Source organism: Triticum urartu, chromosome 3A (genome assembly GCF_056163025.1).
Source record: "Triticum urartu cultivar PI428250 chromosome 3A, HENAU_Tu73, whole genome shotgun sequence".
In the NCBI taxonomy this organism is placed as follows: domain Eukaryota; kingdom Viridiplantae; phylum Streptophyta; class Magnoliopsida; order Poales; family Poaceae; genus Triticum; species Triticum urartu.
Window position 1 is genome coordinate 526,677,019 of NC_141875.1, and position 24,433 is coordinate 526,701,451.

A 24,433-nucleotide genomic window follows, 5' to 3' on the forward strand; every position below is an offset into this window, starting at 1 on the left:
CCTCATGGGCAAGATGACTAAAACTCCGTTCTCCGAAACAATGGAGCGAGCCAATGACTTATTGAAAATAATGCATACCGATGTATGCGGTCCGATGAGTGTTAAGGCACGCGGCGAGTATCGTTATTTTCTGACCTTCACAGATGATTTGAGTAGATATGGGTATATCTACTTAATGAAACACAAGTCTAAAACATTTGAAAAGTTCGAAGACTTTCAGAGTGAAGTGGAGAATCATCGTAACTAGAAAATAAAGTTTCTATGATCTGATTGCGGAGGAGAATATTTGAGTTACGAGTTTGGCCTTCATTTAAAACAATGTGGAATAGTTTCACAACTCATGCCACCTGAAACACCACAGCGTAATAGTATATCTGAATGTCGTAACCGTACTTTATCAGATATGGTGTGTTCTATGATGTCTCCTACTCAATCCCTCGCTCGCTCGGTGAGATCCAAGGCGGCCGCGTCGGCTGGGAGCGGACCCACGCGGGAGGAGGAGTTCGGCGAGCGTGAGCTGGAGGTGGCAGCCATTCTCGCGGACCTGTCGTCCATCGTGGGCGCGGCCGGAGATCCCCTCGTGGAGCCGGCGCCGGCCGAGGAAGGCCCTAGCGGCTCTGCCGGCCAAGAAGCCCGCGGCCGATAGCCCGGACACCCCGCTCGCCTTCCTCGACGACGACGAGGCGGCGGCAGCGCAGGACAAGGTGAGCCGCCGGGCGCGAGATCTGCACCCGCCCGCCTCCCTCCGCCAATTCGGCCTGCTTCGATTACAATTTCTTGCTGCTCGTTGACGTGTTCCTCCTCTCCCTCTGCCTCCGCTCAGTCGGCGTAGGAGCAGCGTGGCGATTTTGATGAGTAGGAGATGGAGCGCGTCACAAGCACCTTGGCTGCACCCTGAGGTTATCCATCAGGCAAACTGTCATCGCACTGTCGTTCACGATGCTACTCCCAAGCCTCCTGACGAGATTGTGCGAGTTGCAACTTACATGACGCAGATTCTTTTGCTATACTTCGGAAGCCGGCAATAGCAGCGGCAACGTCGACGCAGCCACGGGCTGGACAAAACTTGATTAGCTTATTACTGCATCAATAATTTGTGCCTGTAGGACTCTTTCACAAATCATGTCAACGAGACTAGCAATTTGAAGAGGCTGCTGCACATGATATGAAGATATTGGCATATACAGTCCCAAACATAAGTTTCAAAATAGCAGGTCCGTTGTAGCAGTGAATTTTCCTAATGTACTGTAACCTCATTTGCATCTACCTAACCTTTCATCTTCAATTTTTGTATGCATCTGGGCCCAAGTAGTTAAATAGTACATTAGTGTAGACAAAGAAGAGTTGAGCTTCCAGTACGCCATTATAACCACCTTTCCTAACTAGCTCTCTCTGGTTGGTTGAAGGTGTGGAGTTTAGCCCTGTTTCGCTGTATGGAACGCCATGACCTCCACACAGATGATGCAAGAGGAAACAAGCTAGACTCACAACTTTGGTTTTCAGGCATCTTCACCAACAAATATTACCCTGGTACTGACAGGTTGTTAGTATTATATAAGTATACTTGTTCAGCCTTTCCATGTGCTGGTCTGAATATCTAAACAAGGAAGCAGGCTCAGTTGCTCACCAACCTACTATTGCTGCCAACAAGTAGCCAGAAGCCCATAGAAGACATTTGCATTGATCACAAAAAAATGAAGTATTGAATTTGTAGGACATTGTCATCCTAATCTGGTTCCCACATATTCAAGACGTGGAGATTAGATCTTTGCTCCAACAAAGCCATGACCTTCAATTTTGTTGTTAATTTAACAGCTATTTTGATTTTGCCGATCGATCGGCTTATAAGAGCCAATTTGATTTCTTGTGAACTAGAGCATCCTATTTTTCATGATTATATTAAGAGCTTCCTATTTTTCATGATTATATTAAGAACTCACAGATCTCCTTCACAGCCACACCTAACCTGCACATCATCTAGATTCAAGAGAGCCCTACTACTGCACCCACCCTAAAATCAATGTAAAAACAAGGGAAGTTCTAACCCGATATCTCCGTCTCCCGTGAACAAATTTTAAGCCCGATTGATGGCAAGTGCATTGCATGTGTAAGTAATCTGGGTTGAACGTACTTGAGGTCTTCCATCACTTTTATTACTTGAATAGAAATTGTGCACATTGCACGAACTACCCATTAATGGGCAGCTGATATATATGATGCTTGGTTCATAATAACTACTTCAGGTTATCCCTTCTGCTATATTTTTCGTACTCCCTACTTTTGTGAGATCTGAACTGGTAGAGAAAACAGACCGGGATATTCGGTTCCTACCTAGAGATGCAGTGAGGACTTACTATATTGATTAGTCATTTGAAGAGTTAACTAGAAAGCATTTAGTATGTCTTCAGTTATGTTGTCGTGGGCTGTGCACACGATTCACAGACAAAAAAATAGCACCGTGCATTGTTTTTTTACATGCATGCAGCATGTGCAACAAATTTGCTACTATGGACTAAAAACAATCACCAACTAGCTGAATCAACGGACACTCTGTGGGAAGGAGAACAAGCATACTAAATAACGCGAAGCAGAGTAATTCCAAGATATTTTGAGAATTCATTGCAGTGGACTGTGTTGTGATTCGATTTTTCTTAACCTTGATAATATTATCTTGGATTTGAAATGATGGTATACATTTATTCTTCTTCTTTTGTATAGTTGTGAAGACCAAACTTAGAAAATTGTACCGGTTGTGATTTCAATCGAGTTTGAGGCTTCTGTCAAATATAATTATGTTCCCTGCTGATTATAATTTTGTTCACGTAGATGCATGAAGTTTCTTGTTCGTTTTATTTGGAAATAATCTTGATTTATTCTACCGTCTTGATCGTAAAGCGACATTTTTCTCCTGACACTGTTCGCTGGTCACTGTGGTGAACCGAACAGCAAATCAAGGACTTTAGAGCCCGGCCGCAGACCTCACGGAGCACCAACGATAGCCTCAAGGTGATTCAGCAGAGCAAGGTGATGAGTACTCAGCTGGCTGGTCAATATCAATGATCTTATCGGCCGGCAAAGCAGAGACGGACGGCCACTGTCCCGACCTTGCCAACAGGCGGTGAGTCTTCTCCCTCTAAAACTTGATCGTGGATGCCCGACTAAGTCCGCTGAAACCTTTTTCACTTTGTCGCCGTGGATATGAGACAATAGATGGGATCAAGGGAAATTGGTCGGGCTCCAGGGCACATGCTTAGCACTGCTGACTGTTGCCGGGAAAGGTATGTTGGTTTGATTCTTTCAAGATCCCAAACTAAAACAAGTCACCTATGACATTTGAATGATGCAAAGGTTTGTTGTCTCTTCCCAAGAAATTGTGTGCAGAGAAGCTGCCTTGATTTTACATGCTGAACCTATTTTTGCATAATCAAACACTGACGATAAGAGAGATGAATGTGCAGTATGCTAAATTTGGGTATCCAATTGCAAAAGAATTGGATTATTATTTACATTAGAAGCAATCGGTGGTTTATTAGTAGGTAAAGATGGTGTGTTCTATGATGTCTCTTATCGATTTGCCAATATCGTTTTGGGATTATGCATTAGACACAACCGCATTCACGTTAAATAGGGCACCATCTAAATCCGTTGAGATGACACCATATGAACTGTGGTTTGGCAAGAAACCTAAGCTGTCATTTCTTAAAGTTTTGGGTTGCAATGCTTATGTGAAAAAGCTTCAGCCTGATAAGCTCAAACCCAAATTGGAGAAGTGCTTCTTCATAGGATACCCAAAAGAAACTGTAGGGTACACCTTCTACCACAGTTCCGAAGTCAAGATCTTTGTTGCCAAGAATGGAACATTTCTAGAGAAGGAGTTTCTCTCGAAAGAAGTGAGTGGGAGGAAAGTAGAACTTGATGAGGTAATTGTACCTTCTCTCGAATTGGAAAGTAGCTCATCAGAGAAATCCATTCCCATGATGCCTACACCAACTAGAGAGGAAGCTAATGATAATGATCATGAAACTTCAGACCAAGTTACTACTAGACCTCGTAGGTCAAACAGAGCATGTTCCGCACCAGAGTGGTACAGTAATCCTATTCTGGAAGTCATGTTACTAGACCATGACAAACCTACGAACTATGAAGAAGCTATAATGAGCCTAGATTTCGATAAATGGCTTGAGGCCATGAAATCCGATATAGGATCCACGTATGAGAACAAAGTGTGGACTTTGGTGGACTTGCCCGATGATCGGCGAGCCATAGAGAATAAATGGATCTTCAAGAAGAAGACTGACGCTGATGGTAATGTTGCTGTCTACAAAGCTCGACTTGTCACAAAAGTTTTCGACAAGTTCAAGAGTTGACTACGAAGAGACTTTCTCACCCGTAGCAATGCTTAAGTCTGTCCAAATCATGTTATAAATTGCCGCATTTTATGATTATGAAATCTGGCAAATGGACATGAAAACTGCATTCCTTACTGGATTCCTTAAAGAAGAGTTGTATATGATGTAACCAGAAGGTTTTGTCCATCCTAAAGGTGCTAACAAAGTGTGCAAGATCTTGCGATCCATCTATGGACTGGTGCAAGCATCTCAGAGTTGGAATATACACTTTGATGAGGTGACCAAAGCATATGGTTTTATACAGACTTTCGGAGAAGCCTATATTTACAAGAAAGTGAGTGGGAGCTCTATAGCATTTCTAATATTATATGTGGATGACATATTGTTGATTGGAAATGATGTAGAATTTCTGGATAGCATAAAAGGATACTTGAATAAGAGTTTTTCAATGAAATACCTCGGTGAAGCTGCTTATATATTGGGCATCAAGATCTATAGAGATAGATCAAGACGCTTAATAGGACTTTCACAAAGCACATACCTTGATAAAGTTTTGAAGAAGTTAAAATTGGATCGGTCAAAGAAAGGGTTCTTGCATGTGTGACAAGGTATGAAGGTGAGTAAGACTCAAACCCGACCACGGCAGAATACAGAGAGAGAATGAAAGTCACTCCCTATGCCTCAGTCATAGGTTCTATAAAGTATGCCATGATGTGTACCAGACCTATTGTGTACCTTCCCATGAGTTTGTCAAGGGGGTACAATAGTGATCCAGGAGTAGATCATTGGACAGTAGTCAAAATTGTCCTTAGTTACCTAAGAGGACCGAGGAAATGTTTCTCGGTTATGGAGGTGATAAAGAGTTCGTCGTAAAGGGTTCTGTCGATGCAAGCTTTGACACCGATTCAGATGACTCTGAGTCTCAATCTGGATACATATTGAAAGTGGGAGCAATTAGCTAGAGTAGCTCCATGCAGAGCATTGTAGACATATAAATTTGCAAAATACATACAGATCTGAATATGACAGACCCGATGACTAAACTTCTCTCACAAGAAAAACATGATCACACCTCATTACTCTTGGGTCCTAATCACATGCCGATGTGAAGCATATTATTGACTCTAGTGAACCCTTTGGGTGTTGGTCACAAATCACATGGCGATGTGAACTATGGGTGTTATTCACATGGCGATGTGAACTAGATTATTGACTCTGGCGCAAGTGGGAGACTGAAGGAAATATGCCCTAGAGGCAACAATAAAGTTATTGTTTTATATTTACTTATTCATGATAAATGTTTATTATTCATGCTAGAATTGTATTGATCGGAAACCTAAATACATGTGTGAATACATAGACAAACACTGTGTCCCTAGTGAGCCTCTACTTGACTAGCTTGTTAATCAAAGATGGTTAAGGTTTCCTAACCATGGACATGAGTTGTCATTTGATAACGGTATCACATCATTAGAACAATGATGTGATGGACAAGACCCATCCGTTAGCTTAGCATATTAATCATTCAGTTTTATTGCTATTGCTTTCTTCATGTCATATACATACACTATTGCAAGATGCTGCTAACGCGACACTACGATCAGATACCCTTCGACGAAACTGTGTGTGATGCAATTGTCGGTGTCAAAACCGGCGGATCTCGAGTAGGGGGTCCCGAACTATGCGTCTAAGGTGGATGGTAACAGGAGGCAGGGGACACAATGTTTACCCAGGTTCGGGCCCTCTTCATAGAGGTAAAACCGTACGTCCTGCTTGATTGTTCTTGATGATATGAGTATTACAAGTGTAGATCTACCACGAGATCAGAGAGGCTAAACCCTAGAAGCTAGCCTATGGTATGATTGTATGTTGTCCTACGGACTAAAACCCTCCGGTTTATATAGACACCGGAGGGGGCTAGGGTTACACAAGGTTGGTTACAAAGGAGGAGATATACATATCCGTATTGCCTAGCTTGCCTTCCACGCCAAGTAGAGTCCCATCCGGACACGGGACGAAGTCTTCAATCTTGTATCTTCATAGTCCAATAGTCCGACCAAAGGATATAATCCGGCTGTCCGGAGACCCCCTAATCCAGGACTCCCTCAGTAGCCCCTGAACCAGGCTTCAATGACGATGAGTCCGACGCGTAGTATTGTCTTCGGCATTGCAAGGCGGGTTCCTCCTCTGAATACACCATAGAAGATTTTGAATACAAGGATAGTGTCCGACCCTGCAAAATAAGTTCCACATACCACCGTAGAGAGAATAATATTTCCACAAATCTAATCTGCTGACACGTTTTGATAGCATGACATCATGCCACGGCCCGGTCATTATTCGAACCGTTCTTTAACTAGCCCCGCACATAATGTGAGGCGGTTTCTTGACACGTCTTGTCCAAGCAGAGATCGTGTTCCCCTTATCACGGGATCTCATCAATACAAACGTGGGTAACCCAATCGTGCCTGTTGGTATGACTCCTAGATCTTAGGTAAGTCTCAAACGGCCACGAGGAGGACGCATGATATTCAACCCCTTTATAAAGGGACAAGGCTTTTTCTTTCCCCCCTGCGCTCAATCGAATCCTTCCCCCGCCTCGAGTTCTAACACCCAAAGCTTAGGTCAGGTGCTTCGGACCTTCAATCATGTCCGGATCCAGCCTTCAAGGCCAGTGGATGCGTTCCTCCATCATGGAGGAGGACATCGAAAGGTTGAGGGAGGCCAGATATCTGACCACCGAAATTTCGCATAGGCTACCCGCCCGAGGGCAGATCGTCCCTACTCCCGAACCCAATGAAAGCGTCGTGTTCGTCTCCCACTTCCTCCGAGGTCTAGGACTCGCTCTGGATCCATTTGTTAGGGGTCTTATGTACTATTACGGGCTGAATTTTCATGATCTGGCCCCAGATTCCCTTCTTCACATCTCATCATTCATTGTCGTATGTCAGGCCTTCCTCCGCATTGCCCCTCACTTCGGCCTGTGGCTCAAGACCTTCGATGTTAAGCCGAAGATGGTCGAGGGGCAGTACGCAGCGTGCGGAGGTGCTTTAATAAGCGGCCAAAGGGTTCCTTTCCAGAGGTGTCCGTATTGTGGCAGCGGGAGTGGTTTTACATTACAGCCCCCCGAAGTGCCAAATGGGTAGCTGACCCCACCTTTCGCTCGGGCCCCCCACCACAACTGATGTCATGGATCAGCAGGGGGCTGAGCTGGGGTCCGGCCAAGGACGTGCCAGTACTGCAGAGCCATATCCGAGATCTCTTCGAGGGAGACCTTAGTCTGGTTATGGTAATGCAATTTATGCTGGTTCGTCGAGTCCAGCCTTGCAAACGCCGACCCCTCCGTATGTGGGAATTCAATCCAGAAGGACCGCGCATTATTCAGCATTTCCTCGGCATGACGCAAGAAGAGATGTACAAATCGTTCTTCGGACCCAAAATAGAGTGTCCGAACACCACCGAGGACGTGGGCCTAAGCTGCAACTGCCCCGCTGCCCAAGTAAGTAATCCCATGGACGAACACACTGTCCTTTTATTTATCATGACATCATTCTGAAGAATCGTTCTTTGACCAGGACTAGATAACAAAGGCGAAGATGATCCGGTGTTCGGCCCCCTTCCTAAGGGCCTGGACAATCCGGTGCTGGAAAAGATCCGGTATTGTCTAGTGCCCTCAAAGGAAGATGAAGGGGGGAGTAAAGAGGGCGAAAGCGTGCCTCCTTCGCTACCTATTCCAACCGAGGGAATGAGCGCCTCCGCGAGGGAGGATAACACAGGGGAAGAATCTGACATTCTTTCTCCCCGGGGAAGGAAGAGCACTACCACTGAAGATCTGGAAACTAAGGTTTCCAAACGGGAGAAGAAATCTCAGCCAGAGGGTCCTGCCTCGGAGGGTATTCTTGCCGCACAATGTCTGCACGGGGATCAGCCCTCTACCGAGCTGTAAGTAATCAAAAAGTACTTAATAGTGAAGATATCCTACCTTACTTCCGAAGACAATAACCGATGCTTATAAATTATAGTCCAGATAGCAGCCCTTCTCGACAGAGTTCATCTTCGGGGGATCTTCTTCCGGAGATGATGGAGAGCGAAACGCCTTCCCCGGACTCCCCAACTCAAGAAGCGGGCGGCCTTGAAGTGTCGTCGCGAAGGGTATCTCTGGATCCACTAGGGCCAGAGGATAACCCTTTAGCTACCCGGAATCCCCGGTATCCGGCTCATAAGGAGAGTGACAGCAAGGGTCCGTATAGCGCGTGGTCGGACGCGCTGAAGGATCTTCTGAGGCAAGCTGCCATCTCGGAAGTGCATCGTATGCTAATGGGTACGGTAATTGAGAGGATCTCATCCGCTGAAAGCGGGTTGCATGAAGCTTTTATGAGTCTGCTGAAAGGCTTTGAGGTATGTGAAATAATGTATGCTTTAAACAGTACCGCATACATTAGGTATGCCCATGATGATAGTAGCCCCTGAGACTCTGGTTGTCGTCGAGAACGGCGGCAAATAGAGGATCATAGTCCCAGGTAATAACCAGTCCACCTTTATGTGCAGGTGGTTGAAGCTCCGGTGGCTAGCCGGACTGATGGGTTTACCAAACTAAGGCGACAACTGGATGCGGCAGATGCCGACATCGTGCTTGTCAACAAGCGGCTTGACGAGGCTCAGGGTGAGTGATTTTTCTAGTGATTGTCACATAATAAGAGCAGCATGATGCCAGTATCTTTAATATGTTGTGACTGCAGATGAAGATGCCACCGTGGAGACCCTTCGAGCGGAGCTTGCCCGAGCCAAGGAGCAAGCAAGGAGTAGCATTGCGGCCGCTTTAAAGGCGGCCGAAGAGTTAAGGGCCGAACATGCCGCGCATTGCGAGAGCAAGGAAAAAATAGCCAAGATGGCTGTAGAGTTAAAAGATGCTCTGACCGTTACCAGCTTCTTGAAGAAGAAAACCGGGCGAAGGCGACGAACCTGGAGAAGGCCCGGGTGGCTGCCAAGGAAGCCCGCTCCAAAATTAGAGCGACGAAGGAGGAGCTGAATCAAGCTGCATATATCGTGTCTGGGAAGCCCTTCTTATTGCGGACTAAGTTCGGAGATTCGAAGTATGCTCCTCTGGACCGGCTATGGAGTTCTGCGGACGCGTATATGGATTTGGCTGCAAGTGCTGCTGATGCGGCCGTGTACTTCAAGGATCAGAAAGGTCCCGAAGTGGAAAAGCTGTTTTGGTCACAGTTTCACGCTCCAGTCTGTCCGCTGCTGCTAAATGAGCGATTGACCGGTTGGGCCGAGCTCCATAGGTTGTCCGGACTTACCATGAGGTCCATTGTGGATCATCTGTGGCCGGGAGGGCCAAGACCGAATAACTACTTTAGCTTAGTGCAACAATTCCTTGATGTTGTGCCACGCATCGATGCTGTAAAGAGATCGGCGTGCATAGAATGCTCGCGGATGGCCCTTGACCGTGTCAAAACATACTGGGCGGAGATGGATGCCACTACTGTTGCGGCAGAGGGTTCGGCCATAGGTCGATTGGCTGCCGAGCACTACTTTGAAGAAGTCCTTGAAGGCGCTCGTTCGATAGAGGCTCAGTGCTCGAAGAATATTATTTTCTAGTGACATGTAGTCCCATTGTGCAAACAATGTTTTTCTGAATTAATCAAGGCTGTATTTATACTTTTGCCCGAAAGTACTATGATGCCTCCTGTGCGGCCGTTTATGTATATATGTATATAACCTGAAAGTTTGCACTCGTCGGCTTCCGCCCCCATGCATATAATGCGGGGGTGTTCGCAAAAGATGCATATCCACACTTGATCCAACGTCTTGGTCCGTTAAGGAGGTGATAGCGTAGCGAACGAGGCAATCAGACTATATTGCTTTAACACTTTCACTTAGCCATAGGAGTTTGACAGTGGGGCTACTATATAGCCCCTGGTAGTTCTGCGCTCGTCCGAATACGGGGCGCGTACGTACATGACCAGGGAACGGCCCTTCGTTAATGCGGAGGAATCCCGAAGATTCCGATTAGTCATCGAGTGGTTGACCAGTCTCTTGCTATATCATGACAGTCAGTTTTCGGCTTTCTCTACTGAGGTGATCATCCAGATGAACCAGGGCACAATCGCAGTAGTTCTCCCAGTGCTACCTTAGCCGATATAACGGAACGTAAGGTACCAAAACGTGGGAGCTGGGCAAACCCAACATTTGACCAAAGACATGATTCGGAGTTGATGCATATAGGTCCAAACTCGCGACACCGAACACTCCCTAAGGTGTTTGGTCTTTATAACATATACCGGGCTAAACAATGTCCTTTATAAGAAACCCCATGTGTCCAGGTACGTGCAAAATCCTGGCATGGCCACATGCCAATAACGCCGGCATCCTTCTCGGCTGTGTTGAGTATCCGGAGGATGTTAGCAACAAGAGACAGTAAAAAAGGTTTACACAGGGCCTTAATATAAAAAGAAACCTTTGGGCGGGTCCCTGTTGCATGTTTGCGCCTGTGTCTCCGTTGTGCCATATCCTGGACGGGTATAGCACGATTGTCACCTGCAAAAGGAAAGAACTTAGGTGAAAGTTGCTGTGCCAAAAAGAAGAATAAATTATCAAAATTCCAGAGAGGCCTGGTTGAGCCGAGCTGGCCTTAAATACACGTGGGAAGCCCCTGGTATTGTTTTATGAGGGTTCGAAAACCAATCTCATGCATGCATGATGGAACGCCGGACTCGTCTAACCGTGTCAGTGGTCTTGACGACCTGCCATCTTTTCTGGTTGTTGAGGCCGTCTAGTGTGCGACTGTTAGAGCCGCCACGTCCTCTTCCGTACGTAAAGAACGGTTGGCATTTCCGCTAACTGTGATGACGCCTCGCGCACCGGGCATCTTGATCTTGAGAAAAGCATAATGCGGTATTGCGTTAAAACGAGCGAAAGCCGCTCTTCCGAGCAGTGCTTGATAATCACTTCGGAATGGAGCGATGTGAAAAGTTAACGTTTCGCTTCGGAAGTTATCGGGAGAACCGAATACCACCTCTGGTGGTAGAGAGCCCGTACAGCAGGCCTCTTGCCCTGGTATTACTCCCTTGAAGGTAGTATTACTGTGGCTTATTTGTGTTGGGTCTATCCCCATTTTGCGGACTGTGTCCTGATATATCAGATTTAGATCACTGCCGCCGTCCATTAGGACCCTTGTGAAATGGTACCCGTTTATTATTGGGTCTAACACCAAGGCTGCCAGTCCTTTACGCCGGATATTTGTATTGTGATCCCTACGATCAAAAGTGATCGGGCAGGCCAACCAGGGGTTGAGCCTGGGGGTGACGGGCTTTATGGCGCGTGTGCATCGGGGTGCGTGATTGCTTCTCCCCTTTGTCACATGGATCACGTTTACTGTTTTAACCTTTGGTGGGAACTTTTTCTGTCCTCCGGCGCTTTGCTGGCAAGGTTCATCCTCGTCTTCGCTTGGTGTCTCTTCCCCTTTGTGTTCGGCATTTAGCTTGCCGGCCTGCTTGAAGACGCAAAATTCTCTGTGGATATGATTTGCAGGTTTGTCTGGGGTGCCGTGAATCTGACAGAGTTTGTCAAGAATTTTGTTTAGGCCAGATTGTCCTTCTCTGCTGCCTTTGAAAGGCTTTTTCCGCTGACCTGGTCGAGAGCCCCTGAATCCGGCATTTACCGCCGTGTTATCTGGGCTACCTTCTTTATTTCGACACTTGTTTTTGTTGCGTCGTGGTTTACCATTGCCATCCCTGACTTCGGATATGCTTGGGTCGCTGGTGCTGCTACGGGCCAACCAGCTGTCCTCACCCGCGCAAAAGTGGGTCATGAGGCTTGTTAGGGCTGCCATTGTTCTTGGTTTTTCTTGACCAAGGTGTCTGGCGAGCCATTCGTCTCGGACGCTGTGTTTGAAAGCCGCTAAGGCTTCGGCGTCCGGACAGTCGACAATTTGATTCTTCTTGGTGAGGAACCTGTTCCAAAGCTTTCGGGCGGACTCTCCGGACTGTTGTATTACATGACTTAAATCGTCTGCATCCGGAGGTCGGACATAAGTCCCTTGAAAATTGGCCCGGAAAGCGTCCTCGAGCTCCTCCCAACTTCTAATTGAGTTTTCGGGGAGGCTTTTCAGCCAGTGCCTAGCTGTCCCTTTAAGCTTGAGGGGAAAGTATTTAATGGCGTGTAGATCGTCTCCACGAGCCATATGGATGTGGAGGATGAAGTCCTCTATCCAGACTCCAGGGTATGTGGTTCTGTCGTACGCCTCTATGTTCACCGGTTTGAATCCCTCTGGGAATTCGTGATCTGGCACCTCATCAGTGAAACATAAAGGATGTGTGGCATCCCTGTATTGGGATGCGCCATGGTGTTCGGACGGTTGTAGTATTCGGTGTTGGTTGTGTACCGTAGCGTGCTTCCTAGATCCATAGATAGATCTGGTCACGCCGGATTTTTGACGCAAGTTCTCACGTAGATCGTGTGTTTACTTATGCGTGACTTTGTTAGCTGTTCTATCGCGTTCACAGGGTGGTGGATCCGGCCTGTTGGCCGTATCACTCTTCAGTTGTATGGGCTCGAAGGCCTCATCGTTGAATTCCGGTAATAGCTTGCGCTTTGGATAGCTATTTGGATGGTAACTTCCACCATACTTTGTTACTTTGTTCCACTTGCTGTTGAGCGTATTTTGTGCGACCTTGAGCCTTTGCTTCTGTTTCTTCAGGCTTCTCACTGTGGTAATAAGCCTTCTGCGGAGGTTCTCTTGCTTCAAGTGTGTTTCCGGGATGATGGGTGCATCTTCGTCCGGACTGTTTTCTTCCCTAGTCGGGGATTGATGAGGCGTATCTTTGACGTCATCGTGTTCGGACGTCGGATCCGTACTATGTGTGCAGTTTGCATCTTGATCGCGTTCTACCACCGGGGTGGTGCAGTTGTCGTCTTTTTTGCTATGGCGGGACTTAGAGCGGCGCCGCCGACGTCGGCGCTTGGGTTGCTTCTTGGAGGGGTGATCCTCCGCTTTCTCATCACCATTGGCTTCGTTGGGGGTGTCCACCATGTATACGTCATGTGCTGAAGTAGCGGTCCAGCGCCCTGTGGGCGGTGGTTCCGGTTCGTCTCCGGCTTCGTCGTCCATACTGTCGAAGTCTTCGGAGCCAAAGTCGATCATGTCGGTTAAGTTGTCGACAGTGGCTACTAAGTGGGTGGTGGGTGGGCAGCGAATTTCTTCGTCGTCCGCATCCCATTCTAGCCGGACATAGTTCTTCCAAGGTTCTCCTGACAGGGAGAGAGACCTTAATGAGTTTAGCACATCTCCGAAGGGTGAGTGCTGAAAGATATCCGCGGAGGTGGAATCCATGATCGGCGCCCAGTCGGATTCGACGGGCACGGGTGTGAGCGGCTCGGAGTCCGTGGCTGGAGGTGAATCCAGTGGTTTAGCAACACGACTCTCGTAAGGGGTGAAGTCAGTATCCGGCTCTATCGCCACTGAGAGTGCAACCTCCAAGGCGGGGTCCATCCTCCGCTCTCATATGGCGCGACTTGCTCCGGGTTAAAGGCCGGAGCAGCTGCGGATGCGATCTCCCGAACACTGTCCGACGATAGAGTTACATCATGCTCGTTGCGACTGCGCGGCGCGTCCGGCATGGGATCGAATCCATCGAAGATCAAGTCTCCGCGGATATAGGCCGTGTAGTTCAATTATCCAAATCTGACCTGATGGCCAGGGGCATAGCTCTCAATCTGCTCCAGATGGCTAAGCGAATTGGCCCATAGTGCAAAGCCACCGAATACGAAGATCTATCCGGGGAGGAAAGCCTCACCTTGGACTGCATCGCTAGCGATGATCGAAGGGGCCATCAAGCCTTATGGTGATGACAGAGTGGAACTCTCAATGAAAGCACCAATGTCGGTGTCAAAACCGGCGGATCTCCGGTAGGGGGTCTCGAACTGTGCGTCTAAGGCGGATGGTAACAGGAGGCAGGGGACACGATGTTTACCCAGGTTCGGGCCCTCTTGATAGAGGTAAAACTCTACGTCCTGCTTGATTGTTCTTGATGATATGAGTATTACAAGAGTAGATCTACCACGAGATCAGAGAGGCTAAACCCTAGAAGCTAGCCTATGGTATGATTGTATGTTGTCCTACGGACTAAAACCCTCCAGTTTATATAGACACCGGAGGGGGCTAGGGTTACACAAGGTCGGTTACAAAGGAGGAGATATACATATCTGTATTGCCTAGCTTGCCTTCCACGCTAAGTAGAGTCCCATCCGGACACGGGACGAAGTCTTCAATCTTGTATCTTCATAGTCCAACAGTCCGGCCAAAGGATATAGTCCGGCTGTCCGGAGACCCCCTAATTCAGGACTCCCTCAGCAATAATCGCAAACGGTGGTGTAAAAAACCGTCAAAAAAGGTGCAAAACGTTTGCAATGACGGATGCATTAACCATGATTATGATTTTAGTTGCGTGTGCAATGCAGGGCATATGGTTCAGTTCAATTAACTGTTTGCGATGAGGAGGAACAAAATAAACGGGCTGCCAGAGGAAGGTGTGTGCGAAATACAGCATACGATTCACTCGGATGAACTGTTTGTGATTAGGCAACACAAAAGAAACGGGCAGCCAGATGAAGGTGTGTGCGATGTACAACATACGGTTCACTCGGATGAACTGTTTGTGATTAGGCAATAGAAAAGAAACAGTCAGCCAAATCAAGGTGTGTGCGATATACGGCATGCGGTTCACTCGGCCTTGTTGTCAGTGTGTGACCTCTGTGGCAACCGTTCGCTCCCCACTGGCCTCTTCTTGTACCGTGGCAACCGTCCACCGCCTCTTCGTCTTTCCCTCTCGATTAGGAACTGCTGTCGCACGCTCTTCCTCCCTCCATTTGCCTTCACCCTTCCTTCTGCCATTGTTCGATCATCTTCTCCATGGAGGGAACAGGCCGGAAACGACCCTGTTATTCTTGCCCCGATCTGAAAGATGACGCGGTGGAGGAACTCATTGATCGGTGCGACGTCATCACCTCGGCTAGCATGGTAGGTTCGTTCAAGACCATTCTCGACTCAACTAATAACATCATTACAAGGAACCCAATGCAAGGGTCCAGGAGCGGTTTATCTCCCCTATCTTCTTCGTCGTGACCCTGCTGACTTGCGCGCGGACGATGGAAGCCTCGCCTTGTGCAAGTTGATGCCGCTTGATAATGATACGTGTGAAGTTAAGATGCCATCGCTTGAGGGAAAGGCTTGGGCAGGCGCAAATGGAGATTGGGTTGTTTATATTGGGTACAACTGCGAGTGGGAACTTGTGAATGTGTACACTCGTCACCGGGTTCCAATTCCAAAAACCTCAGACTGCCCAGAGGTTGAGTACACCGGTATTCTACGTGAGTTCAAATACGATCACAGTGACTGTCATCTATGGAAGATAACAATTTGTCGAGTTCCCAACCGCTCTTGGGATTACACAAGCTATGAAGTTGTTGCTATCTTCGACAAGCTTGTTGCTGTTCTTACTTCCACGCCTCGATGGATATTGCTCAAAAATCAATTTCTGTACACGGATGAGTACTGTGATGCAATTCAATACGAGGGTCTTGTGTTTGCTGCCACCACTCATGGCATTGTTTTTGCATGGAATCCTGATGCTTTCGGTATGTCTGTCTTCCATCGTAATTATAATTGTTTCACCCACATGCATGCGGGTTAGCTAGTTTCCCTTTACTAATTAACCTTCTTGTGTTTCCAAGGTCTTGTGAACATTCCACCACCTATACTTGAAACTTCTATAACCAAGGGGGAGATGACGATGCTGATGATCACAAGCATGAGGATGAGGACCCATATACTCAGTGGCGCCTGGCAACTTATTCCGACGGATCACCTCTTCTTGTCTGTATACAAGGCACTGCTGATGTTACTAAGGAAGAGGTGTTGTCTCGCATGGTCGCACTCTCCGGACCTATTCCAACATCTGTTGCAGGGTATTCGGGATGGATACTAGTGTACTAGCGCCAACACCTTATCCATGGTTCAGTATTGAAAGTCTTTGAGGAAACTCGCTCTTCCTTGGACAAAACTATCCAATGATGGTGAAAGGCGATCCAGCTGCTGTTGACACAACGTTACTACCATTTATGAGAAGCAACTGTATCTATACCTCAAACATTGCTATGCTTCCCTACCATCACAATATGGGTCCTGACATAGGCCGCTTCAGCTTGGATGACAAGTCTTGCAGTGGTCTTGAGATTGACAATAGCTGGCCCTTCCTAGAGAATCACTTCTGGTTCAAAGAAAGCATTTCCAATGTCGACGAGTGGTTGAGCTGAAGTTCATTTCGTCGCTTTATTATTTTTTGTGTGAGAAAAACTTTACTTTACTAGAATGTTTTGTTGGAAATGATCTATAGTCCAACGTGTATACTCGTTTTCGTTGTGGGTTGATGACTTGTTGTATGTAATCAATGGTACATTTGCATATGCATCCATCAACTCACGCCTGCTAGTGGTGTCCATATGAATAGTGCTAGTGATTTTAGTTGCAAAAATTAGATAGTGCTAGTGATTTTTAGCTGCATATTTTGACAAATCACAGTGTTACAAGGTTGAAAAATGGCAATGTTACTAGATAAACAAATGTCAATCTCTCCAGTTTGACAAATGGCAACATACCCAAAATGAGAGATGAAAATCTTTCCCAATTGTTTCTACGTGGTTGCACACGGGTCATCCAAAACAACCGTTTGCGTTGAAGGGATGCACAAATCTGCACTGCGAGGGACGACCATAGCTCTCACTTTGCATACAGGTGTTCTATCTAAAACGTTTGCGATCAAGAGCTGCAGAAATCCTGCTCGGCACATTTTCCCTTGGCTTCCTGGGGAAGTTATCGGTTTGCATACGGGTGTTCTAACTAAAACGCTTGCGATGAGTGTTTTATATTTAAAAACCATTGACATTTTTTCCAAAAGAAAATTGTTTGATAAGTCTGTACATTAAGGGAGAAAATGCAAGTTCGTTTAAATCATATCTTTCATTCAGTCACACTGTTAATTTATATTCATATGATCGAGAATTCAAGATACAGTATTAAACCCCAAAAAAGTATTTCTGGCGGCGGCGGAGGCGGCGTGCCGCGCCATCATTGTCGTTGTCGTCATCTGGGACGCCATTGTTGAAGTCTTCAAGGCAGCACAAAATGTTCTTCACTTGTAAATCAAACATCATGTCGTCGCGCGATCGACGGGCGGGGTGTGGGAGGACGACAACTGGCGCCGCTGAGAGATAGCGGTCGATGGCAGCGTCCCATGCCGCCGAGGGGGGCGCGCGCATGGGCACGGGAGCGGCGGGTGCAGCCAAACGCACGGGGACCGGTGCCGTGGTGGGTGGATGGGCGCGCACGGGCAGGGGCATGGGCGCGGCTGGTGCAGCCAAACGCACGGGGGCCGACGCCATGGTGGGTGGAGGGGCGCGCACGGGCCCGGGCACTGGCGCTGACATGTACACGAGCTCGCGCGGGTCCGCGGAGACATCGCTAACGCCCGCGGCTTCTAGCTCTGCGATAGTGCTCGGCGACTAGCCCGTCAATGCTACGGGGATGGTCGCTGGCGCGGGCGCGGGGATGGTAGCTGGGACGGGAGCAGGGCAGCAACCGCCGCGCCTAGCTGGTTATGGGCCATGTCCATGAGGCCCCATTCCTCCTTAATTTCTATCTCCTCTGGCTCGCAGTCGACTTCACCAAACTTGAAGACTAGTGGCAGATGATCATTCTGCGCCATTGCGTTGGTGGAGGTCTGCGGGAGGGAGGGGAATGGGAGGCGAACAGTAAGGCCGCCCGTATTAAACAGCGGCTTGGGCGCCATTAATGGAGAGGAAGGCGGACGACCATGGAAGTCAAAGGGCTCGTTTCCCAGTGAGCCTGTGCATCAGACAATTCGCACGCTTCCCGGTGAGCCTACGCATTGGAGGACAGCTTGCACGCCTCTTAGTCAGCCAACGCACCGGACTCCGCTCGCACGCATCCTGTTCAGTCAACGTCAAGCAGTTGTCCGCACGGCACCTCCTATAGCCATCAAAACGAAGAAACGTGGTGTCACGTGAATGGTTAATAGAACGCGCACGATTTGAATTATACAAACGTTTGAGATATTAAAGTGGCAACTATTTTTTCAAAATGCCTTTGTTGGCTGTTATTCGAGTGCGCCTTCTCTCAGAATGGACACGAAAAATACCATAGCTTGTCGGGTGCCATTCCATGATAGCATGCCAAGCTTCATGAATTTCACACGAGTTTTGGATTTACTAGAATTGAAAAACAAAGTATCTCAACGTTTTGCCGGCAATCAACGGTGCCCTGGTGTTTGAAATTCATTCCCATTTCATGCATGGGACCTAAGCATGCACCCAAGGACACAGATTTGATTTTCAACCAATTTATATGCATTAGAGCATGTGCATGTAGTTCAAATTTGAATTATGCACATAAATGCATTGAAAACTCAATTAATGCATAAAAATATCCAAACGAACCCCGAAAAATCCCAAAAATTAACACAACACTCCTGTTGTTTTATGTTGACACGAGAAAATTTTTGAAAGCAATAAGAGGCAATGGATATCGTTTCGTCCCCAAAGGTGGGACGTTCCCTACCGAAACCATCAGGCTTGTTGTGAGAAGCTCTAGTTTGTGAGAAGCATATCCCCAAATCTGCCCCAAATGGGACAAAATATTTATCACGGTATGTTGATGCCGCTCCATGATAGCATGCCAAGTTTCATGAATTTCAGACGAGCTTTGGATTTATTAGAATTTAAAAACCAGGTATCTTAATGTTTGCAGCCAAGTGACCATGGCAAGGTGTTTGACATTCATTCCCATTTCTTGCATGGGACCTAAGCATGCAACCAAGGACAAACATTTGATTTTTCAACCAATTTATATGCATTAGAGCATGTGCATGTAGTTAAAATTTGAATTATGCACATAAATGCATTGAAAACTCAACTAATGCATAAAATGTCCAAACGAACCCCGAAAAATCCCAAAAATTGACACAACACTCCTGTTGTTCTATGTTGACACGGGAAAAAATTGAAAGCAATAAGAGGCAATGGATATCATTTCATCCCCAAAGGTGGGACGTTCCCTACCAAAACCATCAGGCTTGTTGTGAGAAGCTCTGGTTTGTGAGAAGCATATCCCCAAACCTGCCCCTAATGGGACAAAAAAATTACCATGGCATGTTAATGCCGCTGCATGATAGCATGCTAAGTTTCATGCATTTCATACGAGCTTTGGATTTACTAGAATTTAAAAATAAGGTATCTCAATGTTTGCGGCCGAGTGACCGTGGCAGGGTGTTTGACATTCATTCCCATTTCTTGCATGGGACCTAAGCATGAAATCAAGGACAAACATTTGATTTTGCAACGCGTTTTTATGGACGACGCACGTGCATGTAGTTCAATTTTGAATTATGCACATAAATGCCTAGAAAACTCAATTAACGTATAAAAATGTCCAAACGATCCCCAAAAAATCCAAAATTTAACACGACACTCCTGTTGTTATATGTTGACACGAGAATTTTTTTGAAAGCAATAAGAGGCAATAGATATCGTTTCGTCCCCCAAGGTGGCACGTAGCCTACTGAAACCATCAGGCGTGTTGTGAGAGAAGCTCTGGTTTGCGAGAAGCTTATACCCACACCTGCCCCAAATGGGACGATATTTTTACCACGGCATGTCGCTGCCGTTCCATCATATCATGTGAAGTTTCATGAATTTTAGATGATTTTTCGATTTACTAGAATTTTAAAACCATGTATCTCAATGTTAGCGGCCGAGCGACAGTGTCAAGGTGTTTGACATTCGTTCTCATTTCTTGCATGTGACCTAATCTTGCAACCAAGGACAAACATTTGATTTTGCAACCCATTTTTATGGACAGAGCACGTGCATGTAGTTCAATTTGGCTTATGCACATAAATGCCTAGAAAACTCAATTAATTAATAGAAAATGTCCAAACGATCCCCGAAAAAAATCCAAAATTTAACACGAAACTCCTGTTGTTCTATGTTGACACCAAGGAAAAAAATGAAATGAAGAAGAGGCGGCGAATATCGTTTTGTCCACAGAGGTGACACATTTCCCTAACGGAATCATGCGGCATTCTTGTGAGAAGCTCTGGTTTGTGAGAAGCTTATACCACAACCTGCCCCAAATGGTACTATATTTTTTACCCCAGCATGGTGATGCCATTCAATCATAGCATGCCAAGGTTCATGAATTTCAGACGGGTTTTGGATTTACTAGAATTACAAAAGCAAGTACCTCAACATTTGCTGGAGAGCCACGGTGCCGTGTTGTTCAAAATTCATCCCCATTTCTTGCATGGGATATAAGCATAAACCCATGGACACATATATGATTTTACAACCCATGTTGGTGCACTGGACCATGTTTATGTGCTTTAATTTTGAATTTTGCACCTGAAATGGCTAGAAAACCAATTTAATGTATAAATTTCCAAACGAACCCTAAATAATTCTATTTTTTTACGACACACGTATAGTTGCATGTTCACTGCAGATAAAAGGTCTAGCAATTCAAACACCATCCATTGCCGCTGTGACCCCATTATGTAATACAAATCAAGACGAAAAATCAAGTAGATCCCACACAGTTTATTATCACCAACCGTGTGAGATGCAACACAAAATATCTTGGAGCACCGTCGGATTATAGTACGCATACGGCTTACGTGAGAAGGTGCGACAACTACACTCCATAGCCCGCTCTGAATAAGGGACCATGTCTGATGACACTTTGTGCGCCAGTTTTTTCGCTGAAGCGATTCCAAATTTTTGGCTTCCGTGGAAATACCTACCTCCCCGCCCCTCCCCTTACCAAAAACCACATTTCCCCTATTTCCACCTTCCTTCCCAAGTTGGAACCTTCACTCCTTGCTTGCAGCGCCGCCTCCTCGCCGGCGACCCTCCTTCACGCTGCTCGACCTCGCCTATCCAGGCAGGTAATCCACACCCTACCCCCATCCTCCTCCTCCTTCTACATCCCACATGCCCCGACCGCCGGCGCGAGCGCGACACCTTCCACCCAAATCACCGACCCCTCCACCAAATAAGCGCCGCCCTAAGCCATGGTGCACGCAGTATAGCCAAGATCTCAAGGAGCATTTGGCAGCGGAGAAGCAAATCGCGCCTGCACGCGCGGATGAGGTCGCGATGGCTGCCATTCGTGCCGACCCCCAGATCTTGGAGGCGCACCTCGCCATCGACGACACCGTCAACGCCTCACGTGCCGATGCCACGACGCGGTTGGCTGCTTTAAACGACAGTTCGTGGCGTTTTCTCGAGGCCACTGTTAGTGCTTTCGACGAAGACTACGAGGTGTTTTCTCAGCGTGCACGTGCTTACCTCATCTCGAGAGCCAGCAGCTTGGTGCCCGGAGCGGCTCAGGTAACTTACCACTACAAAGAGGGCACCCATGAAGCGGAGGCCTCGCCCTCTTCCATGTCCAAGGAGCCAATAGTCATCGATACTCCGACAATGAGGAGTAGCTTGTCTTATTAGCTCACTATAAGGACCCATGTTCAGTTTGCTAGCTACTGCCTTTGCTTAACAAATTCTAGTGAATTGTGCTATCTACTTTTACCATGCAATCTTCTGCTCTAGAGTATATGTTCTATATGTCGTGCAATGTGGTGTTCAATTAATTGTTTGGTTCAATTCAGCAAATGTGATGTTCAATTCTTTAGGGTGCAATTTTCCAAGTTATCAAGCATGCTTGGTTTGGCTAACTATCTGATCTTCTATTAGGAGTATGTTATATTGTGCAATGTGGTGCTTAGTTAACGTTTGGTTCATTTGTTGTGGTGTTTAGTTAACTGTTTGGTTCAATTCTGCAATGCGATGTTCAATTGTTGTGGCTGCATTTTGTTATTGTATACCATGTGAGAAATAAATCAAATTTGGCTATACTAAATACATGAAAAAAATACAATTGCTATATTTCCAAGTTGTTAAGCATGCTTGGTTTGGTTAACTGTCTGATCTTCTATTAGGAGTATGTTATATTGTGCAATGTGGTGCTCAGTTAACATTTGGTTCATTTGTTGTGGTGTTTACTTAACTGCATGGTTCAATTCTGCAATGCGATGTTCAATTGTTGTGGCTACATTTTGTTATTGTATACCATATGAGAAATAAATCGAATTTGGTTGTACTAAATACATGAGAAACAAATACAATTGCTATATTTCCAAGTTGTTAAGCATGCTTGGTTTGGTTAACTGTATGATCTTCTATTAGGAGTATGTTATATTGTGCAATGTGGTGCTTAGTTAACGTTTGGTTCATTTTTTGTGGTGTTTAGTTAACTGCACATGCATGGTCCGTTGTCTAATAGCACATTATTGTGCAATTGCAGGAACATTCTAATATTTAGGGTTTTAACAATTTGGTCTTGCACATGTAGGTCCCGCTGTTAGAGGTTTTGACCCACTGTTCGACCCTTTTTGCTTATGGGGAAATGAGTTGTCCATGAATATCAATCAAGTCAAGAAACTCAGAAAGATTGTTAGGATAATGAAATTAGCGACAAAAAACAACAGGATCTTTGTCTACACAATGAAGAAGACATCAGTTCACTACAAGATGGTACTAACTATTATAACTTGCATTTTTTATTCCTTTGCCCCATTTCCAATATAGAGAAGATATTTATGCGCATCCTTGTTTTCAGGCCTTTCCAAAGCAGTTCACTGATGATTACCTCTCAAACCACCTCTATGGTCAGGAGGCGAGGAAGGTTTTCATACAACACCCACGGTTCAATATTGAAGTGTTTCTGAAGAGGACGAAGGACAGACGGTCAATCATCCACAGGCACTAGCCTAAAGTTGCAAAGACCTTCAACATGAATGAAGGATCAATATTCGCCTTCCGCTTCAGCAGTTTTCCAGATGAGATGCATCTGTCTATATACCGTCTATGATGCTAATTTCGAAAGGTTCTACATGTTGCATGTGAAACTTGGTGCTGGTGCAGTTGTGTAATGGGGTAGCTGAGTGCTGAAGCTATATCATGTTGTACTCTGATGTAGTTCAATTATGAAATTTTGCTTCCTTAATACAGAAATGAAATATATTATGTGCTTATTATGAATGTCGATTAGATCAATAAATGGATTATTAATAATAGGGCAATTAGCCTGCTAATTGGGTTTTGCTATTGCAAACGGTTATTGAAAAAAATACGGGGGTAATGACCTCATGCAATGCACACAGTTTCTAGGAATAAACCGTGTTGGATCAATGAACAATCACACACGACTTTCTCTTGAAAACTGTTTGCGTTAGGCCAGCTTGCGCAAACGTTTACCACATAAAAACTGTGTGTGATGGACAACCTTTGCCACACAGTTTCTTCTATGGACCATGTGTGATGCATTCAATAACGCAAATAATAAAATTGTTAATATCATGTGCAATGGCAACGCTATCACAAATGATTTAACAGGAAAATTGTGTGTGATGCACCTGTGAACGAAAATGTTTTCCTTGGAGCGACTGTGTGGGATGTACATACGAACAAAAACGTTTAGTGGGGACTGACTGTGTGGGATGTACTTGCGACCGGAAACAATTTCACCTGTATAGTTGTATTTTTAGCTCTACTGTACGTATTTCCGTATTTGAGCGCTCGCCGGTCGCACACGACCTCATTTTGCTGAGCATGTGTGCCAGGAGGGCATATCCCCGACGGTTTGTGGGTCGTGTGGGAAGGACCCCCTATCATCGTCACTCACTAGGCGACCGTTCCAAATGCCATCACGGAAAGGGGTTAAAAACCGTTTATATAGCACCGACGAGTACCAGTGATATTCCTTTGACTATGAGATTATACAACTCCAGGATACTGGAGGAATGCCTTGTGTGCTATCAAACATCACAATGTAACTAGGTGATCATAAAGATGCTCTACAGGTATCTCCAAAGGTGTTTGTTGGGTTGGCATAGATCGAGATTAGGATTTGTCACTCCGAGTATTGGAGAGGTATCTCTGGGCCCTCTCGG

General features: G+C 46.2%; 1 protein-coding gene across 4 annotated transcripts; it reads left to right on the top strand.

The window, feature by feature from the left end:
* The first annotated feature begins 397 nt into the window (after positions 1 to 397).
* Positions 398 to 23,506, top strand: LOC125544839 (uncharacterized). Of its 4 annotated transcripts, XR_015619276.1 has the most exons (8): positions 399 to 704; positions 824 to 968; positions 1,107 to 1,214; positions 1,407 to 1,530; positions 2,947 to 3,118; positions 3,211 to 3,278; positions 22,834 to 23,015; positions 23,101 to 23,502. XR_015619276.1 is itself a non-coding variant. In XM_087547566.1 (7 exons), exons 4-7 carry the CDS (start codon positions 3,057 to 3,059, stop codon positions 23,248 to 23,250), a joined length of 462 nt encoding a protein of 153 aa, XP_087403692.1. In that variant the 5' UTR covers positions 398 to 704; positions 824 to 1,214; positions 1,407 to 1,540; positions 2,947 to 3,056; the 3' UTR covers positions 23,251 to 23,506. The 4 variants fall into 4 exon arrangements, 2 of the variants coding, with proteins under 2 accessions (XP_087403692.1, XP_087403691.1); XM_087547566.1 differs by having other exon boundaries at positions 398 to 704; positions 824 to 1,214; positions 1,407 to 1,540; positions 23,101 to 23,506; XM_087547565.1 differs by having other exon boundaries at positions 824 to 1,214; positions 23,101 to 23,506.
* The last annotated feature ends 927 nt before the right edge of the window (positions 23,507 to 24,433 follow it).